The sequence below is a fragment of the Lithobates pipiens genome, unplaced genomic scaffold (assembly GCF_037356315.1).
Source record: "Lithobates pipiens isolate NorthernLeopardFrog02 unplaced genomic scaffold, aLitPip1_a1.2 Scaffold_18, whole genome shotgun sequence".
Lineage (NCBI taxonomy): Eukaryota > Metazoa > Chordata > Amphibia > Anura > Ranidae > Lithobates > Lithobates pipiens.
The window spans coordinates 252687475-252711739 of NW_027507758.1; the positions used below are offsets into that span (position 1 = coordinate 252687475).

The 24265-nt window shown below is 44.8% G+C and overlaps 1 protein-coding gene across 2 annotated transcripts in view; it reads right to left on the reverse strand.

Annotated features, from left to right (window-relative positions):
• The window catches only part of PDE7B (phosphodiesterase 7B), a 473856-nt gene that overhangs the window by 154156 nt on the left and 295435 nt on the right, over positions 1 to 24265 (reverse strand). Inside the window, exon 1 of one of the 2 annotated variants that reach the window (XM_077486807.1) lies at positions 9398 to 10065. The exons of the other annotated variant lie outside the window; for it this stretch is intronic. Coding sequence (XP_077342933.1) covers positions 9398 to 9629 — 232 coding nt within the window. The 5' untranslated portion in view covers positions 9630 to 10065. Of the gene's footprint in view, positions 1 to 9397; positions 10066 to 24265 lie in introns of those variants that run through there. 2 annotated transcript variants of the gene reach the window in all.

Here is a 24265-nt window from a genome sequence, read left to right on the forward strand (position 1 = left end):
CCAGCCCCCTTACATCAGAGTGTCCCATCAGCAGCCCCCTTACATCAGAGTGGCCCACTGAGCTATCGGCCCACCGGGAAACTCCCGGTAGTCCCAATGGCCAGTACATGCCTGGTGTGATCATTGGATTCTGAGGACTCAAAGCCAGCATGATGTGACCATGGAGTTTGGGGACTCAAAGCCAGTATGATGTGACCATTGGGGTCTGAGGACTTAAAGACAGTATGATGTGACCATTGGGGTGTGGGGACTCAAAGCCAGTATGATGTGACCATTGGGATCTGGGGACTACTCCTGTCCCACCCTGTCAGCATGGTGTGACCATTGGGATCTGGGGATTCAAAGCCAGCATGGCGTGACCACTGGGATCTGGGGACTCAAAGTCAGTATGATGTGACCATTGGGATCTGGGGACTCAAAGTCCGCATGGCATGACCATTGGGATCTGAGGACTCAAAGCCAGTATGATGTGACCATTGGGATCTGGGGACTCAAAGCCTGCATGATGTGACCAGTGTGACCATTGCACTTGCTTTTAGCAAGTCAGATTAAGGTATCCCTAGAGAATCACCTGAAATCATAGAACAGCAAGGAAGCTCACACTCTTAGCATATAAGGCCATATACATGAGGCCCACTATACAACATATAATACAAGATTGAAATCATAATGACAATACTAACAACAGTGCCACAATATGCTAGTTCCCAGTAGGTCCATTACATCCTCACTGGACTGGATTTCAGGGGGTGAACAACAGGTGGGAAGGGTTTTAAGATATGGGGCAAATCTCTGTTCTCTTGGAGAAATTTGAGGAATTCAAATGTAAATTCATAATTTCCCCTTACCCTGATCAGATGTTTTAATGTGAAAGCAGGTTGTCTTGGCTCACGTAGCACCTTTCACCTTATATATCCAAAGAAAAAAAACGTCTTTTCTTTCTAGCTTTGGATACAACCATGAGGAATTAGGACCCTTTCCAAGTTTTTATTGCATCAAAACGCATATCCAAGAGGCACTGGGAGTTAAAATATTTAACCGTTAGGATTAATAAAAAATACACTCATTCAATCAGCTCACTGGCTCCAGCTAGGCTATTTACATAAAACAAGTATATCTTCCAGTGGGTATCCGGACATGGTTTTTATGGTCGTGGCCCTATGACCGAGAGAGATGTGGATGACATAAACACGCGACAATACTTACAACAAAAAAAGGACCTGAAGTGTGCCTTGGTGGTCTGGTCGGTGTGCCAAGAAAAGGGGGCATTTCCAAGGTAAGTAATGGGTAGTTTATGAAGACAGATGTGCTGAGAAGTGCCCTGAAAAATGGAAGGGTGGGAGGGTATCGTGCACTGGAACCGAAAAAAGAGAGCATGGGTGAGTAAGCTGCTTAGATGCCCTCCGGGCTCCTCCCATAAATTCAGGCCACCATACTGGCCTTCTTATTTATGGTCGTGGCCCTATGACAGAGAGAGATGTGAATTACATAAACAGGCGACAAGACTTACAACATAAATAGACCTGAAGTGTGTCTTGGTGGTCTGGTCTATATGCCAAGAAAAGGGTTCAAAAGACTCAGATAGAGGCATAACTCTTAATTGATTCTTGTGGTTATTGAGCCAGCTGAGTAAAGGCTTGTGCCATTTCTTCCTGAGGATTTAGGATGTATGTGGCAAAACAAGCGGACTTCCATCGGCGTAGTTTCTTGATTACGTGGTCTGGTACTCACTGTTGGGAGGCAGCTGAGGCTGCTCCAATCCGAAAGGAATATCCAGAAAACTGACATGGGTTGAAGCCCAAGTTTCTTAGGAGGATCCTGACATGCTTTATAAACTGGCTGGCACTCAGGGGGCTGGTTAGAAAGGGTAGCAACAAGCTACAATCAGATTGGCTGGGTAGATGGGACAGTAGTCGGTTGAGCGCCGTCACTGGGCAACAGGCATTGTTAGTCTGAAACAGGTTGGTGTCAACCCCGGGGCCTGTTTGTTACATTTTGCACACTGTGATATGAAGAGTGTAATGGTTTGGAAAGGGAGTCAGGTGTTGGAGCAATGTCTGACTGCTGGAGCCGCTTACGGTAAATTCACTAGGTCATAGGAAACCGTACAAGGCCTGGTAGATGGCCGCTTGGATGACTAGGCTGGGCAAAGCCCCAAACAGAAAACTAGTAAGGATTTCAGACATGTTCCTGAAGAAGGCACTCATGATAGGTAGGGGTTTGCCACCGACCATGGGTTGGTGCTTCTGTATGCCCTGTAGGAGAGATTTGACTGCATGGGCCGAGAATATTGACGGTTTACTGGGGTCCTGTAAGGACAGGAAATTCTGGACGCTGGATAGGTATAACCTGATAGTATTGTGAGAAAGGGCCAGCTGCGTGTGGCAATACGATATGAAGACTAGGACGTGTCTAACGTCGCCTATCGCTGCTCCGGGGCAAGAGGCTAAAAACTTGCGGTAAGTGTTCCAAGCAGTGCGATAGGCATTCAGTGTGTTGCGTGCCAAGGAGTGGTTAATGAGCTGTGTTGCGTTGGCGAGATGTGACTTCAGTCCATCATCAGCAATGACCAGGGTGGGACAGGAGTAGTTGTTGGGTCGGCTCCAGGCTCCTGCTGGAAAAACACCGTAAGGTTGAAATGGAACAGCGCATCGGCCCCGATTTCGCATTTGACTGGAATATGTCTACAGAAGATATTAACCTGGTGATGGAGTGACAGCTGCACGATCCTGTGCAGGAAAGATATGATGGGAAGTGACTTGGATCTACCTTTATTGATGATGTCGGCCGTGGCCTGATTGTCTGTGGTGGAGAGCACCGTCTGTCCTGTCCAAGTGTGGCCCCAGTCCTGGGCAGCTACCACGATGGGGTAAAGCTCGAAGAGTGATGAATACTGGGAGAAAGCACAAATTTAAGAGAATATCTGGGGGTCAAGGTTCGGCGAACCAGTGGCAGACAAAAAAAGTCTGCAAAGCCCATGGAGGCTGCAACATCGGTGACCACCCATGGTGGCTTGGCTGACACTGCCGGGATGAACATTGAAATGTCATTCCAGGTGGTGAGGAACTTGTCCCACATAGCTAAGTCTGCTACTGCTGCTTGGTCTAGTTTGAGAACTTGGTCTGAATCTTGCACTGGTGTGAGAAAGACTAAAAGCTGTGATATAAAGGACCATCCTTGAGGAATAATCCTCATCGTGAAGTTCAGCATCCCTAGTAAGGATGGCAACTGCCTCATGGTGCACCCTTGTGACCGGGTGAATTTGTGGATAATTGTCCTGGAATGGGCTAGTTTTTCGGGGGGGGGGGGGGGAGAGGCAGGCTATGGCACGCATTTCCAGAGTGACACCTAGGAGGGTGATAGAGTGTGTGGCCTTCCATTTTATGCTTGGCTATGAGCACGTTTAGATTGCTGAACACTATTCGGTGAGCAGGAAGTCATCGAGATAACCATCTGATGGTGGGCCTGGTGTGACTTTACCTGAAATGATCTGGCTCATCCCTGTCATGCGACTGACCCTGGTGAAGATGCGAACTATACGTACTTTCCCTCCTATTTTTATTTTTTATCTGGTGAGATAAAGTCCAATCTGGTGTCGGATGGAAACCTGAACTAACATCAGGGAGAAAGACAGAGAAAAGATGAGTGGCCTGCTTGCCACTGGAGATGAATGGCCAACATTTTGTTTGTTTGTTTTTGACGAGTGAGGGGTAGCTGAGACGATATTGTGTTTTTCAAGGGTCTCAACAAGGGTGACAGGCTGCTGAGACGATTTGCATGGTTGCAGCGGTTTCATCAGGTGTCAGGTTGCTGGGCCGAGATTGTGTGGTGGCAGATGTTTTTTTTTCAGTTTTTTTTTTTTTTTGATGAGTAAGAGGTAGCTGAGAATATATTGTGTTTTGCAAGGGTCTCAACAAGAGTGTCAGGCTGCTAAGATGATTTGTCTGGCTGCATGTGTCTCAATGAATGTCGGTTGCTGGGACGAGACTGCGTGGTCACAAAGGTCTTGATGAGTGGGAGGTTGCTCGAGATGGTATTGCATGGTTGCAAGGGTCTCGATGAGTGTTAGGCTGCTGAGATGTTACTGCGTTTGCAAGGGTCTCTACAAGGTTGTCAGGCTACTAAGACGATTTTGCGTGGTTGCAAGGGTCTCAAAAGGTGTCAGGTTGCTGGGCTGAGATTGTGTGGTGACAAAGTTTTTATTTTATTTATTTATGTTAAATTTTATTTTATTTATTTATTTATTTATTTTGGCAAGTGAGAGATTGCTGAGATGATATTGCATTTTGCAAGGGTCTCAACAAGGGTATCAGGCTGCTGAGATGATTTGCATGGTTGCAATGGTCTCAACAGGTGTCAGGTTCCTGGCCAAGATTCCGTGGTGGTAAAGGTATTTTTTTTTTTTTTTTTTTGATGAGTGAGGGTTAGCTGAGACGATATTGTGTTTTGCAAGGGTCTCAACAAGAGGGACAGGCTGCTGATTTGGTAATAATTTGGTTACTGAGAAAAGAATAGAATCACCTGCTTTGTTTGGAGGCTTACCATACCCCTTAAGCGGGCAATATAAGGGATAAGGACAATGTCCATTCGATTTGTAGGTTCCGTAGGGGGAACGAATGACATGGGAGACAACGAATGGTAACAAATTGATACGACATAAAGAATGTGGTAACGAATCTTACCTGCGACAGTGAGCCATGCGAGTGATTCGCGGTGGACTGTGGCCAGAGTATCGGAAAGGTGTGGCGTGATGTTTTGCACAAGGCAAAACAACAAAGTTTGGTGTGGAAAAATAGAATGAGAGAAGTGCTTACGAATGATTCATAAGTTCCACTGTGGGATCCAAACACATAGTGTGGGTGACACTGCGAGTGGCTACGATTTGACACAACAACATGGTAACGAATCCTACCTGCAACAATGGCTGTGCGACTGGGTCCGTATCGGTCTGGAGTGGATATGCAGCATATCCAAAGAATGTCGTGTGGCACTGTGCATGTCGCACACAAGATGACTTGTTTTGGCAACTAACAGGGGGGAGAACCGTGTATGAACGATTCGTAAGTTCCACTGCGGGATCCGAACACATGGTATGGGTGACACTGCGAGTAGCTATGAATTGACATGAGAAAAGATGCTAACGAATCCTATCTGTGACAATGGCCATACGACTGGGTCCACATCGGTCTGTAGTGTGTATGCAACGTATCGAAAGAGTGTGGTGTGGCACCATGCATGACGTACACAAAATAACTTGATTTGGCAAGTAACAGGGGGTAAGAATCATGTATGAACAATTCGTACTATGAATTGACATGAGAAAAGATGCTAACGAATCCTATCTGTGACAATGGCCATTCAACTGGGTCCGCATTGGTCTGTAGTGTGTATGCAACATATCCAAAGAGTGTGGCGTGGCACCGTGCATGACGTACACAAAATAACTTGATTTGGCAAGTAACAGGGGGGAAGAATCATGTATGAACAATTTGTAAGTTCCGCGGTGGGAACTGAACACACAACATAAGGGATACAACGAATGGCAACGATTAGGACATGAAAGGAATGCAAAGTAACGACTCCTACCTGCGACCGCAAGAGAGATTTGAACTAAAAGCTATGAATAAGCAACCATAACAAACTGTATTCGGGAACAACAGACTCATGAACATGAAGTGAGCTAAAGAGTCGGCCTGCTGACGTAACGAATCACGCACTGGAACCAACAAAGGGCATGGGCGAGTGGGCTGCTTAAATACCCTCCAGGCTCCTCCCATAAATCCAGGCCACAATACTGGCCTTCTTATATATACCATTTGCTATAGATTAGAGCTGCACGATTAATCGTTAAGAATCGTTAACGCAATTTCTTTCACCATTACGATCTTGACAAAGTATTTCCCGATTCTTTCTATGCAGAGAATTCTCTCTGCTCTGCTAAAGCCTACAGCCATTAAAAGAATGAAAAAAAAAAAAAAAAACAGGCAGACTGCCAAGAATCATAACATTCTTTAGCAGTGGAACATTGTAACTATTTCTCCTTTAGATCAAAGGAATACACTTTGGTGTGTAAATGAGGGAAGTTTAACCACGTAAACACTAAACCTTTTTCTGACATTTGTTGATTTCAATTTAAAATATTTTTTTTTTGCTAGAAAATTACTTATAACCTAAAAACATTTTATATATATATATATATATATATATATATATATATATATATATATATATATATATATATATTGGTAGAGACCCTAGAGAATAAAATGGTGGTTGTTGCAATATTTTATGTCACACTGTATTTGCGCAGCAGTCGTTCAAATGCAATTATTGGGGGAAAAAAAATACACTTTGATGACTAAAAAAAAAAAACGAACCAGTAAAGTTAGCCCAATTTTTTTGGTATAATGTGAAAGATTTTACGTCGCGAGAATCATGATCTTTTTATTCTAAGCAAAAAAATAGCGATTCTCATTTTGGCCAGAATCGTGCAGCTCTACTATAGATCCATTAAAGCATTTTGGACTCTTTAACCTTTTGGCTTGACATTCCTGTTATAATTTTGCTTTGAGATTTCTATTGCTGTCTCTGTCCCTTCTAGGCAAATTCACCTCCCTCACAATTTTAAAATGTCAATAGGTCAGGCATAGAGAAGAAAGCTTCCTATGGGGCACTTGTTATGGTGACAACTGTCTCCGCAGGGAAGAGGGGGAATTACCTTATTTGGGACAGATATGGGAGAGATATGGGTCTACAGTGCTACTGCACAGAAAGTCAAGGAAAATCTCTCGAATGGGACACAGATGGCAAAAAAGAAGCTGGTAGGGGTTTTCCCTATGATCTTTTCCAGTTATTTTCAAGTAGGGTTCCTCCAGAGCTTCCTTGGGGTTCCTTAAGCTGTAGGTGACTAACCTTCTATGTGATAGTGCCCCATGCTCATATAGTTTGGAGGCTAAAGCCACTTGGCAAAGTCATCAGAATTACTTACAGCTCATTCACTCCAGATTACTACTTTCAGTCTAGCCCCAATGTATAAAGAAGGCAAAATGCCTTGTTACTTTTGATGTCAGTTCATGTGCAGTACTTTTTTTAGCACAGTAGGTTGCAGCTCAAACCATTGAATTTCAATAAAGTTCTATTAAAAAAAAAGAAGGAAACTCTAGTATCAGCGTATTAGCACTGTGTCTAACGGTGCACACCAGTGACTGTATGTTCAGCACGGCTTGTCTGGGTGATTGAGCCCCAGTTATCTTTTTAACTGTTTGTAAAGAGGACATTCTGATTGCCAATGAGAGAGAAACATTCTTGCCACTGACCTCCAATGTAAGGGGCATTCAGCCCACTGACCTCCAATGTAAGGGGCATTCAACCCACTTACCTCCAATGTAAGGGACATTCAACCCACTGACCTCCAGTGTAAGAGGCAATCAACCCACTTACCTCCAATGTAAGTGGCATTCAACCCACTGAGCTCCAATGTAAGGGGCATTCAACCCACTTACCTCCAATGTAAGGGGCATTCAAACCACTGAGCTCCAATGTAAGGGGCATTCAACCCACTTACCTCCAATGTAAGTGACATTCACTGACTTCCAACACAAGAGGCATTCATTCCACTGACCCCCGTATAAATTGATATTTGAGATCTGAAAATGAGTTACTCTGGGGTAAAAAAAAAATTGAGAAAGGCTGCTCTACTCTATCGAAAACAAAAACATACCTTTTGCTTTAGATATACTTTAAATGATCCTCAAGATGTATTCGGTTATCCAATTACCACAATACCCCAGAAAAATGTAAATATAAATAACATTTTTAAATTAAGCTGAATTCAAATGAATCTAAAAATACATTTCCTAGCACTATGTTCACATTTGTGCTCCGTTTTTTATGTCTGTACATAGTATATGTTTTCAAGGAGTTTTTCAGGCTAACAGCTAACTTTCCAATGACTAGAAAAAAAACTAAAACATTAAGTACCGGTTCACACTTCTGCGCTCTGCGAGACCGCATGTGATTCACACCGCACTGCAAATCACATGCGATATCCATGTGATGCGATTGCAGCCATACAGATAGTATGGCTGATATTGAATCCCATTAGGACCAAACTCGCACAGGATCCCTTTTTTGGTCCGCACCAGAATCGGATAGCATGGGTGCTTACACCCATATGATTTGATTCATGTCGGCACAGTGCGATATGCGAGCTGAAATGGGGGTGTCATTAAAAATGTATTGACATCCAGTTCACATATGGCAGTGCGAGTCGGGGGTGCGATGCGGGAAGCCTCAGTGAATTCACAGGGTTTCCGCATTGCACAATTGTGAATAGGCACTCAAGCCCTGTTTCACACCAGTGCGGCTTTGTACTCGCGCTACTTCTGCGCGATTTCAAAGCCGAATCGCAGTGCAATTTGGATCTGCAATTTCATTGTGACTTGCGACTTCATTTACCAAAAGTCAATGAATTCACAGACAAAAGGTAAAAATAGTGTAGCGCTTCTATGGTGATAAGTGTAATCAACATAAATTAAAAGGATAATCATATAACAGAGATCATATGAATAGGATTAAAAGGAATGAATTCACAGAAAAGTAGTGCAGGAACTTTTTTCAAAGTCACTGCAACTTGAGTCGCAACAATTTGACGGTTCCATAGCCAAAAATAGGAATGAATGAAAATGTGTCATGCGATTTTGAAGTGGTGGAAAAGTACATGTTACACGTTTTCCAGGTGCTCTAATTTAATTCTACAGGGGACCAAAAGCACAAAACTCTGTCCCATAGAAGCTCATGCACTTTTTGTTAGCTTCAAGTGACAGTCTTCAAACATCATGATGCTCAGGTATGAACAGGCACCTTAGGATACAATAGGAATGCTCATATCAAACATTGAAATGCTTCTAAAAAATGTGCTTCACATTGCTTGGATGTGAGCTGAGCCTCATGGTGGCCATACATGCTTCAATTTTCTTATCTGATGGATGTGACATTTGATCATAGTGATTGAATTGGCAAACAAATAGCCATAACTTCCTATCTGATCGATTTAGACTTGATTACGATTGGATTTAATCAAACTGGGTTGATTGACCAGGGTGGAAAACTTATCACATCCATACTTTGGTCGTAAATCTGATCATATTTGGATCAATCAAATTATGAGAACATAGATGAGATCCATTATTTCGTTTATTTACACAATCGAAACCCACTTCCCAGAATGTGTCCTATTGATCAAATAGGTCTATTATTCCTAATGGATGAGATTGATCAGAAAATAAATGGATGATTTGTGGAAGTGTGTGTGGCCACCATAGGTGTATCTGATGTTTCCAGTGAAATGAATGGCATTAGTTCTATCTCCCATAGAGACATAAGACAGGGGCATTACCTGGTAAAGATGCCAGGACCTCCTCATTGCTCTGCAGCTCCTTTTGAATGACAGTTTGTAGCTCGTTCTTGGACTTCCAGAGGAGCTTCACCATCTCTATGATCTCCGGCAGCTCGCAGCTCAGACTCCCCGAGTGGTAGGTTGGCAGAGTCCCCATGTAAGTGGGTAGAAGGATCTCACCTGTCCTCCAGCTCCTGCCCACCTCGAGGAAACATCGATCCAACACTGGCATCCTGCTGTCCCTAGCACTGGGAGAAGTCCATACACTGACAGCTGACACAGGAAACTCTCCGATCTTCCAGCACAAGGCAATCCGACCAATCGCAGCTCTCACATCGGCTTCACTGACTGCTCACATTGCAGGCACATCGCTGTAGTGTTTGGTGATGTTGGGGATCGGGCTGACATGTGCCCAGCACTGATCACACACTCCGAGGACTATGTCACAGGAGCGGGGCTGCCCAGCTGGCTCATTCCTCTGTGCTGCCTGGCCAGGTGCCAGCTCTTCCTTCCTCTCACTCAGGGCATTAGGGCTGATCCACTGGAGGCTTATTTACCCAGCTCCCTCCCCTCTGCTGTACCTTGTCAGTCCACTAAAAGTCCACTGCTTAGTTTGTCTGTGTCTTTCTACAAGAAGGGAACAGGTAGTGATTCACATACCACTGTCAGCAGAGACTCAGGGAGAAGTGAATCAGAGCTGCGGGCACAAACCAAGTACATGTTGTGTAACTCAGAGATCAGCTCTTCTTCCTGCCTGCCTGCAAAATACTGTGTACACCAATCACTGACACACTGGATTACAGGAGCTGAGGAACATGCAGGGTGTCACAGGAGCCAAGGAACATACAGGGGGTCACAGGAGCCAAGGAACATTCAGGGGGTCACAGGAGCCAAGGAAAATACAGGGGGTCACAGGAGCCAAGGAAAATACAGGGGGTCACAGGAGCCGAGGAACAAACAGGGGGTCACAGGAGCCGAGGAACATACAAGGGGTCACAGGAGCCGAGGAACATACAGGAGGTCACAGGAGCCAAGGAAAATACAAGGCATCACAGGAGCCAAGGAAAATACAGGGGGTCCCAGGAGCCAAGGAAAATACAGGGGGTCACAGGAGCCAAGGAAAATAAAGGGGGTCACAGGAGCAGAGGAAAATACAGGGGGTCACAGGAGCCAAGGAAACCACAGGGGGTCACAGGAGCCAAGGAAACCACAGGGGGTCACGGCACGGGAACCGAGGAACATACAGGGGGGTCACAGGTGCCGAGGAACATAAGGAGGTCACATGAGCCTAGGAACATACAGGGGCTCAGTAACATATAGGGGGTCACAGGAGCCGAGGAACATACAGGGAGTCACAGGAGCCGAGGAATATACAGGGGGTCACAGGAGCCAAGGAAAATACAGGGGGTCACAGGAGCCGAGGAAAATACAGGGCGTCACAGGAGCCGAGGAACATACAGGGGATCACAGGAGCCGAGGAACATACAAGGGGTCACAGGAGCCAAGGAACATACAGGAGGTCACAGGAGCCAAGGAAAATACAAGGTGTCACAGGAGCCAAGGAAAATACAGGGGGTTCCAGGAGCCGAGGAAAATACAGGGGGTCACAGGAGCCAAGGAAAATAAAGGGGGTCACAGGAGCCAAAGAAAATACAGGGGGTCACAGGAGCCAAGGAAACCACAGGGGGTCACGGGAGCCGAGGAACATACAGGGGGGTCACAGGTGCCGAGGAACATACAGGAGGTCACAGGAGCCTAGGAAAATACAGGGGCTGAGTAACATACAGGGGGTCACAGGAGCTGAGGAACATACAGGGAGTCACAGGAGCCGAGGAATATACAGGGGTTCACAGAAGCTAAGGAAAATACAAGGGGTCACAGGAGCCAAGGAACATACAGGGGGTCACAGGAACCAAGGAATATACAGGGGGTCACAGGAGCTGAGGAACATACAGGGGGTCACAGGAGCCGAGGAACATACAGGGGGTCACAGGAGCCGAGGAACATACAGGGGGTCACAGGAGCCAAGGAAAATACAGGACGTCACAGGTGCCAAGGAAAATACAGGCGGTCACAGGAGCCAAGGAAAATACATGGGGTCACAGGAGCCAAGGAAAATACAGGGGGTCACAGGAGCCAAGCAAAATACAGGGGGTCACAGGAGCCGAGGAACATACAGGGGGTCACAGGTGCCGAGGAACATACAGGAGGTCACAGGAGCCTAGGAACATACAGGGGCTGAGTAACATACAGGGGGTCATGGGAGCCGAGGAACATACAGGGAGTCACAGGAGCCAAGGAAAATACATGGGGTCACAGGAGCCAAGGAAAATACAGGGGGTCACAGGAGCCAAGCAAAATACAGGGGGTCACAGGAGCCGGGGAACATACAGGGGGTCACAGGTGCCGAGGAACATACAGGAGGTCACAAGAGCCTAGGAACATACAGGGGCTGAGTAACATACAGGGGGTCACGGGAGCCGAGGAACATACAGGGAGTCACAGGAGCCAAGGAACATACAGGGGGTCACAGGAAACGAGGAACATACAGGAGGTCACAGGAGCCAAGGAAAATACAGGGCGTCACAGGTGCCAAGGAAAATACAGGGGGTCACAGGAGCCGAGGAAAATACAGGGCGTCACAGGAGCCAAGGAAAATACATGGGGTCACAGGAGCCAAGGAAAATACAGGGGGTCACAGGAGCCAAGCAAAATACAGGGGGTCACAGGAGCCGAGGAACATACAGGGGGTCACAGGTGCCGAGGAACATACAGGAGGTCACAGGAGCCTAGGAACATACAGGGGCTGAGTAACATACAGGGGGTCACAGGGGCTGAGTAACATACAGGGGGTCACGGGAGCCGAGGAACATACAGGGAGTCACAGGAGCCAAGGAACATACAGGGGTTCACAGGAGCCTAGGAACATATAGGGGGTCACAGAAGCTGAGGAAAATACAGGGGGTCACAGAGGACAAGGAAAATACAGGGGGTCACAGGAGCCAAGGAACATACAGGGGGTCACAGGAGCCAATGAAAATACAGGGGGTCACAGGAACCGAGGAACATACAGGGGGTCACAGCAGCCGAGGAACATACAGGGGATTACAGGGGCTGAGAAGCATACAGGGGGGTCACAGGAGTCGAGGAACATACAGGCGATCACAGTAACCAAGGAACATACAGGAAATCACAGGAGCTAAGGAAAATACAGGGGAGTACAGGAGGCAAGGAAAATACAGGGGAGTACAAGAGCCAAAGAATATACAAGGGAATACAGGAGCTGAGGAACATACAGGGGGTCACAGGAGCCGAGGAACATACAGGGGGTCACAGGAGCCGAGGAACATACAGGGGGTCACAGGAGCCAAGGAAAATACAGGGCGTCACAGGTGCCAAGGAAAATACAGGGGGTCACAGGAGCCAAGGAAAATACATGGGGTCACAGGAGCCAAGGAAAATACAGGGGGTCATAGGAGCCAAGCAAAATACAGGGGGTCACAGGAGCCGAGGAACATACAGGGGGTCACAGGTGCCGAGGAACATACAGGAGGTCACAGGAGCCTAGGAACATACAGGGGCTGAGTAACATACAGGGGGTCATGGGAGCCGAGGAACATACAGGGAGTCACAGGAGCCAAGGAAAATACATGGGGTCACAGGAGCCAAGGAAAATACAGGGGGTCACAGGAGCCAAGCAAAATACAGGGGGTCACAGGAGCCGGGGAACATACAGGGGGTCACAGGTGCCGAGGAACATACAGGAGGTCACAGGAGCCTAGGAACATACAGGGGCTGAGTAACATACAGGGGGTCACGGGAGCCGAGGAACATACAGGGAGTCACAGGAGCCAAGGAACATACAGGGGGTCACAGGAAACGAGGAACATACAGGAGGTCACAGGAGCCAAGGAAAATACAGGGCGTCACAGGTGCCAAGGAAAATACAGGGGGTCACAGGAGCCGAGGAAAATACAGGGCGTCACAGGAGCCAAGGAAAATACATGGGGTCACAGGAGCCAAGGAAAATACAGGGGGTCACAGGAGCCAAGCAAAATACAGGGGGTCACAGGAGCCGAGGAACATACAGGGGGTCACAGGTGCAGAGGAACATACAGGAGGTCACAGGAGCCTAGGAACATACAGGGGCTGAGTAACATACAGGGAGTCACAGGGGCTGAGTAACATACAGGGGGTCACGGGAGCCGAGGAACATACAGGGAGTCACAGGAGCCAAGGAACATACAGGGGTTCACAGGAGCCTAGGAACATATAGGGGGTCACAGGAGCTGAGGAAAATACAGGGGGTCACAGAGGACAAGGAAAATACAGGGGGTCACAGGAGCCAAGGAACATACAGGGGGTCACAGGAGCCAATGAAAATACAGGGGGTCACAGGAACCGAGGAACATACAGGGGGTCACAGCAGCCGAGGAACATACAGGGGATTACAGGGGCTGAGGAGCATACAGGGGGGTCACAGGAGTCGAGGAACATACAGGCGATCACAGTAACCAAGGAACATACAGGAAATCACAGGAGCTAAGGAAAATACAGGGGAGTACAGGAGGCAAGGAAAATACAGGGGAGTACAAGAGCCAAAGAATATACAAGGGAATACAGGAGCTGAGGAACATACAGGGGATCACAGTGACTGAGTGAAATGCAGAGGAATACATTGGCAGAGGAACATACTGGGGACCACTGGGACTGAGGAACATACATGGGAATAATACAGGGGCAGAGGAACATACTGGGGATCACAAGGGCAGCGGAACATACAGAGGAATACAGGAGCTAAGGAACATAAAGGGGATCACAGGGGGTGGGGAACTTACAGGAGAACACAGGGGCAGAGGAACATACATGGGATCACGGGGGCCAAGAAACATATCGAGGAATACAAGGGCCGAGGAACATACAGGGGATCACAGTAGCGGAGGAACATATGGGGGATCTCAGGGCTGGGGAACATAAAGAGGAATACAGGGGCAGAGGAACTTACTGGGAATCACAGGGACTAAGGAGCACAGAGGAATGCAGGGGCAGAGGAATTTACATGGGATCACAGGGGCTGAAGAACATACAGACAAATACAGGGGCAGGGGGACACACAGGAGCTGAGGAACATACAGGGGGTCACAGGGGCCGAGGAACATATAGAGGAATACAGGGGCCGAGGAACATATAGGGGATCACAGGGGCCAAGGAACATATAGGAGACCACAGGGGCAGAGGAACATATGGGGGTTTTTAGGGCTGAGGCAAATACAGAGGAATACAGGGGCAGAGGAACATACTAGGAATCACAGGGGCTGAGGAACATACAGAGGAATGCAGGGGCAGAGGAATATACAGGGGATCACAGGGGCCAAGGAACATACAGAGGAATACAGTGGCAGAGGAACACACAGGAGCTGAGAAACATACAAGGGAATACAGAGGTTGAGGAACATACAGAGGATCACAGGGCTGAGGAACATACAGGGAATCACAATTATTTGGGGTGCTGTTACTATCACTTGCAAAGACACTTTCCAACATACTCAATCTACTTGTGTGACAGTGATTGTGCCATTGCACTCTCAACAAAACAACCATATAAAAGATGACACTCCGGCTACATCCACATAAGCAAGACTATAATGGGGATTTATGAATATAGTCAACCATAGGGGTGTGTTCCTCTGAATTAAATTAGGCATACAAAAAAATGGAGGGAAGGGGAATTCCCAAAGAATTCTTCAAAAAGGAACTACCAGTGTTTAAAGATAAAAAAATATTTATTGAAAAATCCACACAATAACAATCTATAAATGTATAAATATACAAAACCTCCACCACATACATATAAAAACAGACAATTGTCTTAAGGACACAGGTGGCCACCACAAGCAGACATACAGGCCTCTCAGATATCATACATATCTAGTTCTCTATATTGAATACTAATTCAATCATAATTGAAAAGAAGCATAAAGGCCACAGGACAGTCCGCTCCGTGATCAAAGCTGGGTATTAGTGAGTATACAGAGTCCGTACTTTGGACTCCAGTCAGGTGACCTTTAAAAGTAGTAGTGCCCGGTTTGCATGCGAAATATACATTTTCCTGATAATACAATCCATATAGATTAGGTACTGAATTGAAGTGAAAGGATCCCCCCTAGAGTATAGGAAAGTACATAAGCTGCCCACTTGACGGTAACAGCTGGGGACAGGCTATTGGATTTTAACCGGTACAGGTGAGTGTGTATGCATATACATAACTCTCAATGGGTCAAATACATCTCACCACTTCACCAAAGCCCGCCTGGTCCTGGTCCAAGGTACAGGACAGATGCTACAGCCATCTTAGGCTAAGTTCGCACCTTAAAGGGTGGGGGATCCTCCGATGGTCAGTGTGTCAATTGAACAAACAGTGCCATGTATCATCACTGTCATACAGCTGGGATGTATCCCGGAATCTCACAATGCTTATGAAATCTTCCCAAGAGAACCAGAACGATACCAGGGGTGTGGTCTGATAGGTGGATAGTCCGTGCCCTCACATCAGAAGGCGTGATGGCGTCATTCTGAAGCGTTTCACTCGTGACCCGAGTTTCTCCAGAGCATCCTTACGACAGTTGTCTATTTTTAGATGTATGTGGTTGAGGTCTGGTATATTTATACATTTATAGATTGTTAGTATTATGTGGATTTTTCAACAAAAGACCATTGCACTTTCAGCCTCACCCTGCACAGAGATTTTCCAGCTCTCGGAACAGTAATCTAAGTGCCAGCAGACTGAGTGTAATTGCCACTGGGATTGGGAAACTTTGCAGTTAACACTTTACACACACAAACAGTAGCTTGCTACCAAAAGTTTTTCAAAGAAACGTGTACCATTCACAGCATCTGCTGCAGCAATTCTGACCTTAAGAAATGTCTGGAACACTCACTACCACAGTGACCTCACAGTAGTAAACATGAATGAAACCTTTAAAAAGTCTTACTGATTGCTTATGTAGCACCCCCTAGTGTAGGTATATTTTCAGGCTTGACTGGCAGCCAAGCCTGTGTGTTTTTTTCGGGTCAGGTGAGTGACTCATCGGCAGCTTCTCTGATGACTCCCCCTGCTATCTGGAAACTGGAAGAAGATTCCAGAAGCAGTTGGGAGGGGTCTAGGAAGCACTAGCTGCAGTGTTTTGAGGGCCCTGACCAATCCCCAATGGATACCCCATAGTAAGGCCAACCTAGTAAGTTGGCCTTACTATGGGGTATCCGCTGTCTGATGTCCCTCCTCTACTCTTAAGCTGGTGCTGGGAGCAGATCACGTGACTGGACTGCAACACCCTTAGATTAGGTAAGTATAAGCATCTTCCTTCTAGAAGATAGTTAGTGTAGGTATTGGAAGGTAGATGAGAGCAGGTTTAAGCTTAGTTAGTTTTTGACCGAACATGTACTTTACCATTCTGGCATGGCAGTGGCTTTTTGTTGACCCTCCAGAGGGAGTCACTCAGCCAACCCCCACCCAGTCAAGAAACCTCAGGGGTTTGATGTTGTGCTGAAGTGCTTATATTTCAGTAGACACCTCAGTGCAATTTTTTTTAACTACAGTATACCAAATTTTCCAGATAATCAATATTAAAACTTACATGGCTCTCTGTAATTCTTTTATAAATCAAAATCTATTCAATGTTATAGTCTATAAAATAAACCTGATATATACAATACTATCATGGGAGGTGTACAGGGAAAGTCATGTATAAGCAAATTGAAAGACAAGCGGCGTATCTGTCCTCACAAAGCCCAAACCCTCAGCTTCTGTGCCTCTGCTCTCCTTTACAATCCCCACTTAGCTCCTGGCTCTGGTCCCTTATACTGGCCCCACTAAGCTATTGTGTTCCTGCACTCTTTCACTGTCCCCGTTCACCTCTGCTGCTTGCTGTCATTGCTCTACCTCTACCTTACCAAGCAGTTTAGCTCAATGTAATGACAACCTTTTCCAAAAGATCCTGATATATTTGATTGGATAACTAGATAGCTTTCCTCTCTACTGGGAACCAAGCTGTATTATGCTGTTTCCCTGAGGCTGCCAAATGAATGGACTGCTGTTCCTGAGCAAACACAGAGCCACATATAGTGCCTTGAAAAAGTATTCATACCCCTTGAAATTTTCCACATTTTGTCATGTTACAACCAAAAACATGTATGTTGTTGGGATTTTATGTGATAGACCAATACAAAGTGGCACATAATTGTGAAGTGGAAGGAAAATGGTAAATGGTTTTCCATATTTTTAACAAATAAATATGTGAAGAATTTGTATTCAGCTCCCCTGAGTAAATAACTTTGTAGAACCACCTTTTGGTGCAATTACAGCTGCAAGTCTTTTTCGGGATGTCTCTACCAGCTTTGCACATCTAGAGAGTGACATTTTTGCCCATTCTTCTTTGCAAAATAGCTCAAGCTCTGTCAGATTGGAGGGAGAGTGTCTGTGAACAGCAATTTTCAAGTCTTGCCACTGATTCTCGATTGGATTTAGATCTGCACTTTGACTGGGCCATTCTAACACATGAATATGTTTATTATCTAAACCATTCCATTGTAGCTCTAGCTGTATGTTTAGGCTCATTGTCCTGCTGAAAGGGGAACTGCCACCCCAGTCTCAATTCTTTTGCAAACTATACCAGGTGTTCTTCTAAGATTGCCCTGTATTTGGCTCCATCCATCTTCCCATCAACTCTGACCAGCTTCCCTGTTCCTGCTGAAGAAAAGCATCCCCACAACATGATGCTGCCACCACCATGTTTCACAGTGGGGATGGTGTGTTCACAGTGATGTGCAGTGTTGGTTTTCTACCATACATAGCGTTTTGCTTTTAGGCCAAAATGTTTAATTTTTGTATCATTAGGGGTATCAGAGTAAAGGGGGCTGAATACAAATGCACGCCACACTATTCAGATATTTATTTGTAAAAAAAGAAAAAGAAAACCATTTATTCTTTTTTCTTTCCACTTCACAATTATGTGCCACTTTCTGTTGGTCTATCACATAAAATCCCAATAAAATAAATTTATGTTTTTGATTGTAACATGACAAAATGTGGAAAATTTCAAGGGGTATGAATACTTTTTCAAGGCACTGTAGATGTGAACCCAGCTTTAAAGGGGAGTTCCACCTATTTTTTGAACTCCACATCATCTGCTTCAGATCCTGACATACTTTCTTCAATGGACATTTTTGTTTTCCAGCTATTACTTTACCCTATTTAAAAAGCATTCTTCTCCACTTCCTGTCTCTCCCATCCATGGCTAAGTGTGCAATATCTGCGCACTAGCTCCTGGGAGATGTTTGTCATAATTCCCAGGAGTCAGTGGGCATCGGCTATTCTCCTCATTGCGATAATACAAAGCCGTTGTGATGGCAACCATAGAGGTTTCCTGCCCTGCAAGTTTGTTAGAATGCGCATGTGCGAGAACAGCGGTGCATGCTGGTTATTCAGTAGCACCGTAACCCGGGAAGACTATCCTAGTGGGCTTCGCATGCCCACTAGCAAGATGGAAATGCTCAAGACATAGAAATCTAAGGTTTGTTTTTAAAATAAAATAATAAAGATAGCGGCGTGATTCAGATGAATAGTGTATGCTGCATTACATTAGGATGATAACAACAAAAAAATGTAATATGTCGGTGGAACTCTCCTGAAATAAGAAGCCTTAATGGTGGCCCGTTATATTTACATACCTCCCAACTTTCTGAGATGGTATTGAGGAACACCTATTAGCAAAAGTATGTAGGCATAGGGCACACACCCTGTCATGCCCCCTTAAAGGAGAATTGTATAAAAAAAAAATGATTGGCTAAAGTATCACTATACCCACAACAGTACAATATATCTTTATGTGCGGAATAGCATGCTTGTTATACTCACTGTAGGAGCTTAAGGGGTTAATCCTGTGTAATGTGTGAAAAGGCTCTTTGATCCTGCATGGACAGATCCTACCCCTTTTGCAGGGTCTCTCTGGGCAATGCCAGATAAGACACAGTCAGAGTACAGGTACAGTTCAGGTCACAGGTACAGTTCAGGTCACATGTTATTGACCTCACATGTGTATACAGATTCTAAGAGCCCAATCCCTCCCTCCTCCTCCTCCATGCCCAGTAACTAAAAAAGAACACAGTGGGTGGGATGTCACATCTTGATTTATGGATGATTCGCCTTCAATAACAGCATGAGGACACAGGCTGTAGTGGAAATATCCTCCTACCTGAACACTCAGGACTCGGCCAAACTCTGCAGTTCATCACGTGACCATGCTATACAGATATACAGATCAGCCAAAAAGGTATATAGTGGCAGTATTTTAATGTAAAAAGAAAATTTATAAGCTGTGGGCACTGCAGTGGGGGGGCAGGGGGTGGGACAGGAGGACTTTGTTCCGAATGAAGGACAGTCCCTCGAAATCAGATACAGTTGGAAGCTATGCATTTACCAAAGGGGCTAACTTAATGTTCAGTGAATAGATTGCAGACACATCACACAAGACTGCTAGAGATCACCCCTTCCCAAATCAATTATTCCACATTTGTGTTCCCTACAGCCCCTTTAAAAGGGAAAAAGATGAAAGGGACTAGAAAGCAGAAAAACAGTAAGAAAGCATGAAAGAAATGAACCAAGACATCTATAGGAGTTTTCTTCGGGAAGAACTGCAAGTCCCAGAAATCTCCCCTAATAGCGGGAACTCCAATCCTGGCATGTCACTGGGGATCCAGACTCAGGCAATGGGACGGCCAGTACATCTCTCTAGCTCCGAGCCCCAGACCCCATGGTATGAACCCCCTATTCCTTTTATATCACACTGAATCAGTGGGTCGAACCCAGCAAAGCCCACCAAAAAGAAAACCCAGGAACATAATTAACCCTACCCTTCCTAACCAGGGCAGAGTTTAACCTCAACCTGCCTACATATGGCCCACTTAATCATGCCCCTGTACATGTACCGGAACTTCAGTTCAGGGGAAATGAATATGTCTGTGTTTAAGAAGTTTTCCAAGAAATACTGTCCATCTGCAGACATTTTATTTAACATACTTAATTATGCCACTGGGGATACAGCATTGTAACAATAACACTTATCACTAATGACAACATCTCTATATTCAGCACCAATTGCATTCTGCTGTTTACTGCTCACATTCTTAGAACTATCCTAGAACTATAACCTTTTGTCAGCTCAATATTTGCAGTGTTAACTACTCATTGTTTCCTAATCAATGTAGTTATAATTATGAGTACAATAACCTAAAAGCAAAATAAATCACTAATCCGGCACTCATGGAAATTGGATTCAATTAGCATATATGAATATGTCAGCTGCTATTATAACACAAAAAATCAATAAAGGTCTCATATGCTTTAACCGATCAAAATATTAATTAAAATTAAGATTCAGTGAGTTCAAACTCTGAGGGGAGCGGGATCACGAGGTGTGGTGAAGGACCTGTATATCTATACACCTGACATATTTTAAGGAAACACTGAGTAGATACAGCTTTATTTTGGACTCACATTTTAGGGCACAATTAAGTTTGGCCTATTTGGAATCAAAAGGTTCCTTATACAGAAGAGCGCTGCTTTTGCTTTTTTTTATTTTAATTAATGTTTTTATCATTTAAAGCATATGAGACTTTTATAATTATAACATTAAGAAATATCGTACATCCTGTGACATTGCCCAAAAAAGTTTGCTCATGGTAAGATCTTTCACACTCGCATTTTTCAGCCTATTTCCCTATGCCTGAGAGTGCATGAATATGCCCCAAATGCAAAATCCCATTATTTCAAATTTTTCTATATGCCTAATCACCCTATGCTAAAAGTAAATTAACTTTTTGTTGAGCATATTCATGCAGTTTTGGCCCCATAGGCCTGTAAATATTGTTTTTTTTTACTTGCTTTTACAAATGAAAAGCTCCTCTTCTCCTGTTGAACTGTTCTTTTTCACTTGCCCAGCCCAGGATCTCAGAACACCTTTTTCTCAATCACCAATCAAGGGTAGGATTCGCTAAAGTCAAAAGTAGGCCAACTGCACTGAGGATTGATTAATTATATTGAAACAACATGGATATGAATACATAACAGATCATGCTCAACTATTGAGCACTCATTCGATGGCCACTTTTATTATTATTATTATTCAGGATTTATATAGCACCAACATTTTGCACAGCGCTTTACAACATGGGGGCAAGACAGTAGAGTTACAATACCAGTCAATACAGGAGGAAGCAGAGGGCCCTGCTCGTTAGAGCTTACAATCTAGAAAGGAGGGTCAAGTGCAACAAAAGGTAATAGCTGTGGGGGATAAGTTGGAGAAAATGAAAATACAGTTGTTAGGTATGAGTAGGGTAGGCTTGTTTTCAGGAATAGTCTAAATGCTAATAGAGTAGGAGATAATTGGACAGATTGGGGTAAGGCATTCCATAGGATTGGAGAGGCTCTGGATAAGTCTTGGAGGTGAGCATGGGAGGAGGTGACGAGGGAGCTAGAGAGCAGGAGGTCTTGAGAGGAACGAAGAGAACGAATAGGTTGGTATTTAGAGACTAGGCTAGTGATAAAGTTGTGGATGGCTTTGTAAGAAGTTGTTAGTATTTTGAATTTAATTTGTTGGGTGAGTGGAAGCCAGTGGATTGGCAGAGAGGAGTAGCAGACACAGAGCGATTGGTAAGGTGGATGAGTCTGGCAGCAGCATTCATGATGGACCGAAGGGGGGGTAGCCTAAGTAGAGGTAAGCCAATGAGAAGGGAGTTACAGTAGTCAAGGCGAGATATGACCAGGGAGTTAATTAAGAGCTTTGTTATGTCATTGATTAGAAAGGAGCGTATTTTTGAGATGTTGTGGAGGTTGAGGCGGCAAGATTTGGACAGTGATTGGATGTGGGGCTTAAAGGAGAGTTCAGAGTCCAGGACTACACCTAGGACCTGGGCAAGCGGGGACGGGCTTATAGTTGTGCCATCAATTTTAACAGAGAGATCAGGGGAAGGGGAAAAATTATAAGTTTGGTTTTGAATAGATTGAGTTTGAGGAAGTGGTGTTACATCCAGACTTATATATCTGTTAGTAAATTAGTGATACGTGAGAAGACGGAAGGAGTAAGCTGAATGATAGAGAAATAGATTTGGGTATCGTCAGCATAGAGGTGGTAATGGAAGCCATGGGAGGCTGACCCAGGGAGGAGGTGTAGATTGAAAATAGGAGAGGTCCAAGAACAGTACCTTGGGGCACCCCAACAGAGAAGGGAAGAGAAGAGGAGGAAGTAGAATTGTAAGTAACGCTAAAGGTGCAGTTGGACAAGTAGGAGGAGAACCAGCGAAGATTACAGTCACGTAGACCACGTGTAGTCACGTTGAGGAGCAGGTGGTGGCCAACCGTATCAAAGACAGCAGAGAGGTCCAAGAGTAGGAGTTTTTAGGCCTAATGCGCCTATTGCCATCTCTCCTAGATGTCTTTACTGCTGGTAGCAAAATGTTTGATGCTTGTGAATGTCAGATTATTAATTTCATTTGGAATAATAGTATTTTATTATGGCCACTGAAATCAATTAATGCTCCAGCGTTATGTAAATGTAAATGTGCCTAGCATTTACACGAGTCAAGTGTTTTTTCCTGCCAAAACGTTGCTGCTCTTTGACATGACGACTGTGAGATTTTTTCTTCCTTTAAACTTCAGTAAACACCTATGTGTGCATGGACCCATAGGCCAAAACACAAGGGTGTTTAGAGGAGCAAAAAAAAATGCCAGATGCCCCTAACAGCCATGTTAATAATTTTCATTGTGCATGAGGTTCCTAAGCAAGCAGAAATATTAGACCTGAATGTGTTATTTTCAGCATAAGGTGATTCAATGTTGGTTACATTGCTCCTAATTGCTGTTAATTATTTTAATTTAGAAAGGGGTCATTATAATCAAAAATAAATATTGGCATTTTTGGCATATTTATTTTTTAATCACCTGTGTTATTATTAAATCTATGTTTGAAAAAGCTAGCTTCTTGGTAGTGATTCTCATCCTAGGCTTCAGAATTCTCTGACACTGAATTACGAGGGTAGTCTGAAAAGAGTGACCACACAGACATGAAACTTTATCTCTGCACCATGCCACCCTTCCAGATCCTGTGCTAAACAGCGCAGGGTCAAACAAACACAAGCTGATTAACAATGGCAGACCCAATATGTCTAAGGTTTTCATTAGGGCATAGCCACACTGTACCAATTCACTCTGCTTCTTCATATCAGTAATCTGGTCACCCTGGAGTGCAGGAACCTGTGATACTGAAAGCAGAGAGAGAAGATGCTACATAGCACAGGGTTCAGAAAGTACACACTCGCTGTCTCCTTACTTACAGTACCTTATCTGTAAAAATGTGGCTTCAGTGGAATAAAGGGGACTAAGATAAAGGTAGAGGGAATTTTGTATGTAACTCTACTTTTGTTTAAAAAAAACAAAAAAAATTGTATTTTGTACATCAACTACACAATACACCTTAAGATTTCCTTATTGCGTTGAGTTTAACATAAAATTACTGAGCTGCAGTTTACAAAATATAGGTCATTTTTAACCACTTTCCACTGCACCCACAGTAGTTTTACTGTGGCAGCTCAAGGCCAGGTGACGTATCTGCATGTCAGCCGGCATATGCGCACTGGCGCACCACTCCAACGACTGCGGCTCTCGGTAACTGAACGTTTCGAGTGGCCGGGGTATTACAAGAATGCTATATGATGGCATGATCACAATAGGTTTCATTCATAACAGCTGTGCTTAGTATTGTAATGCTGTGATTGGCCCACAGCTATCACAGCACCCTGTCTCACAATTAGAGCTTT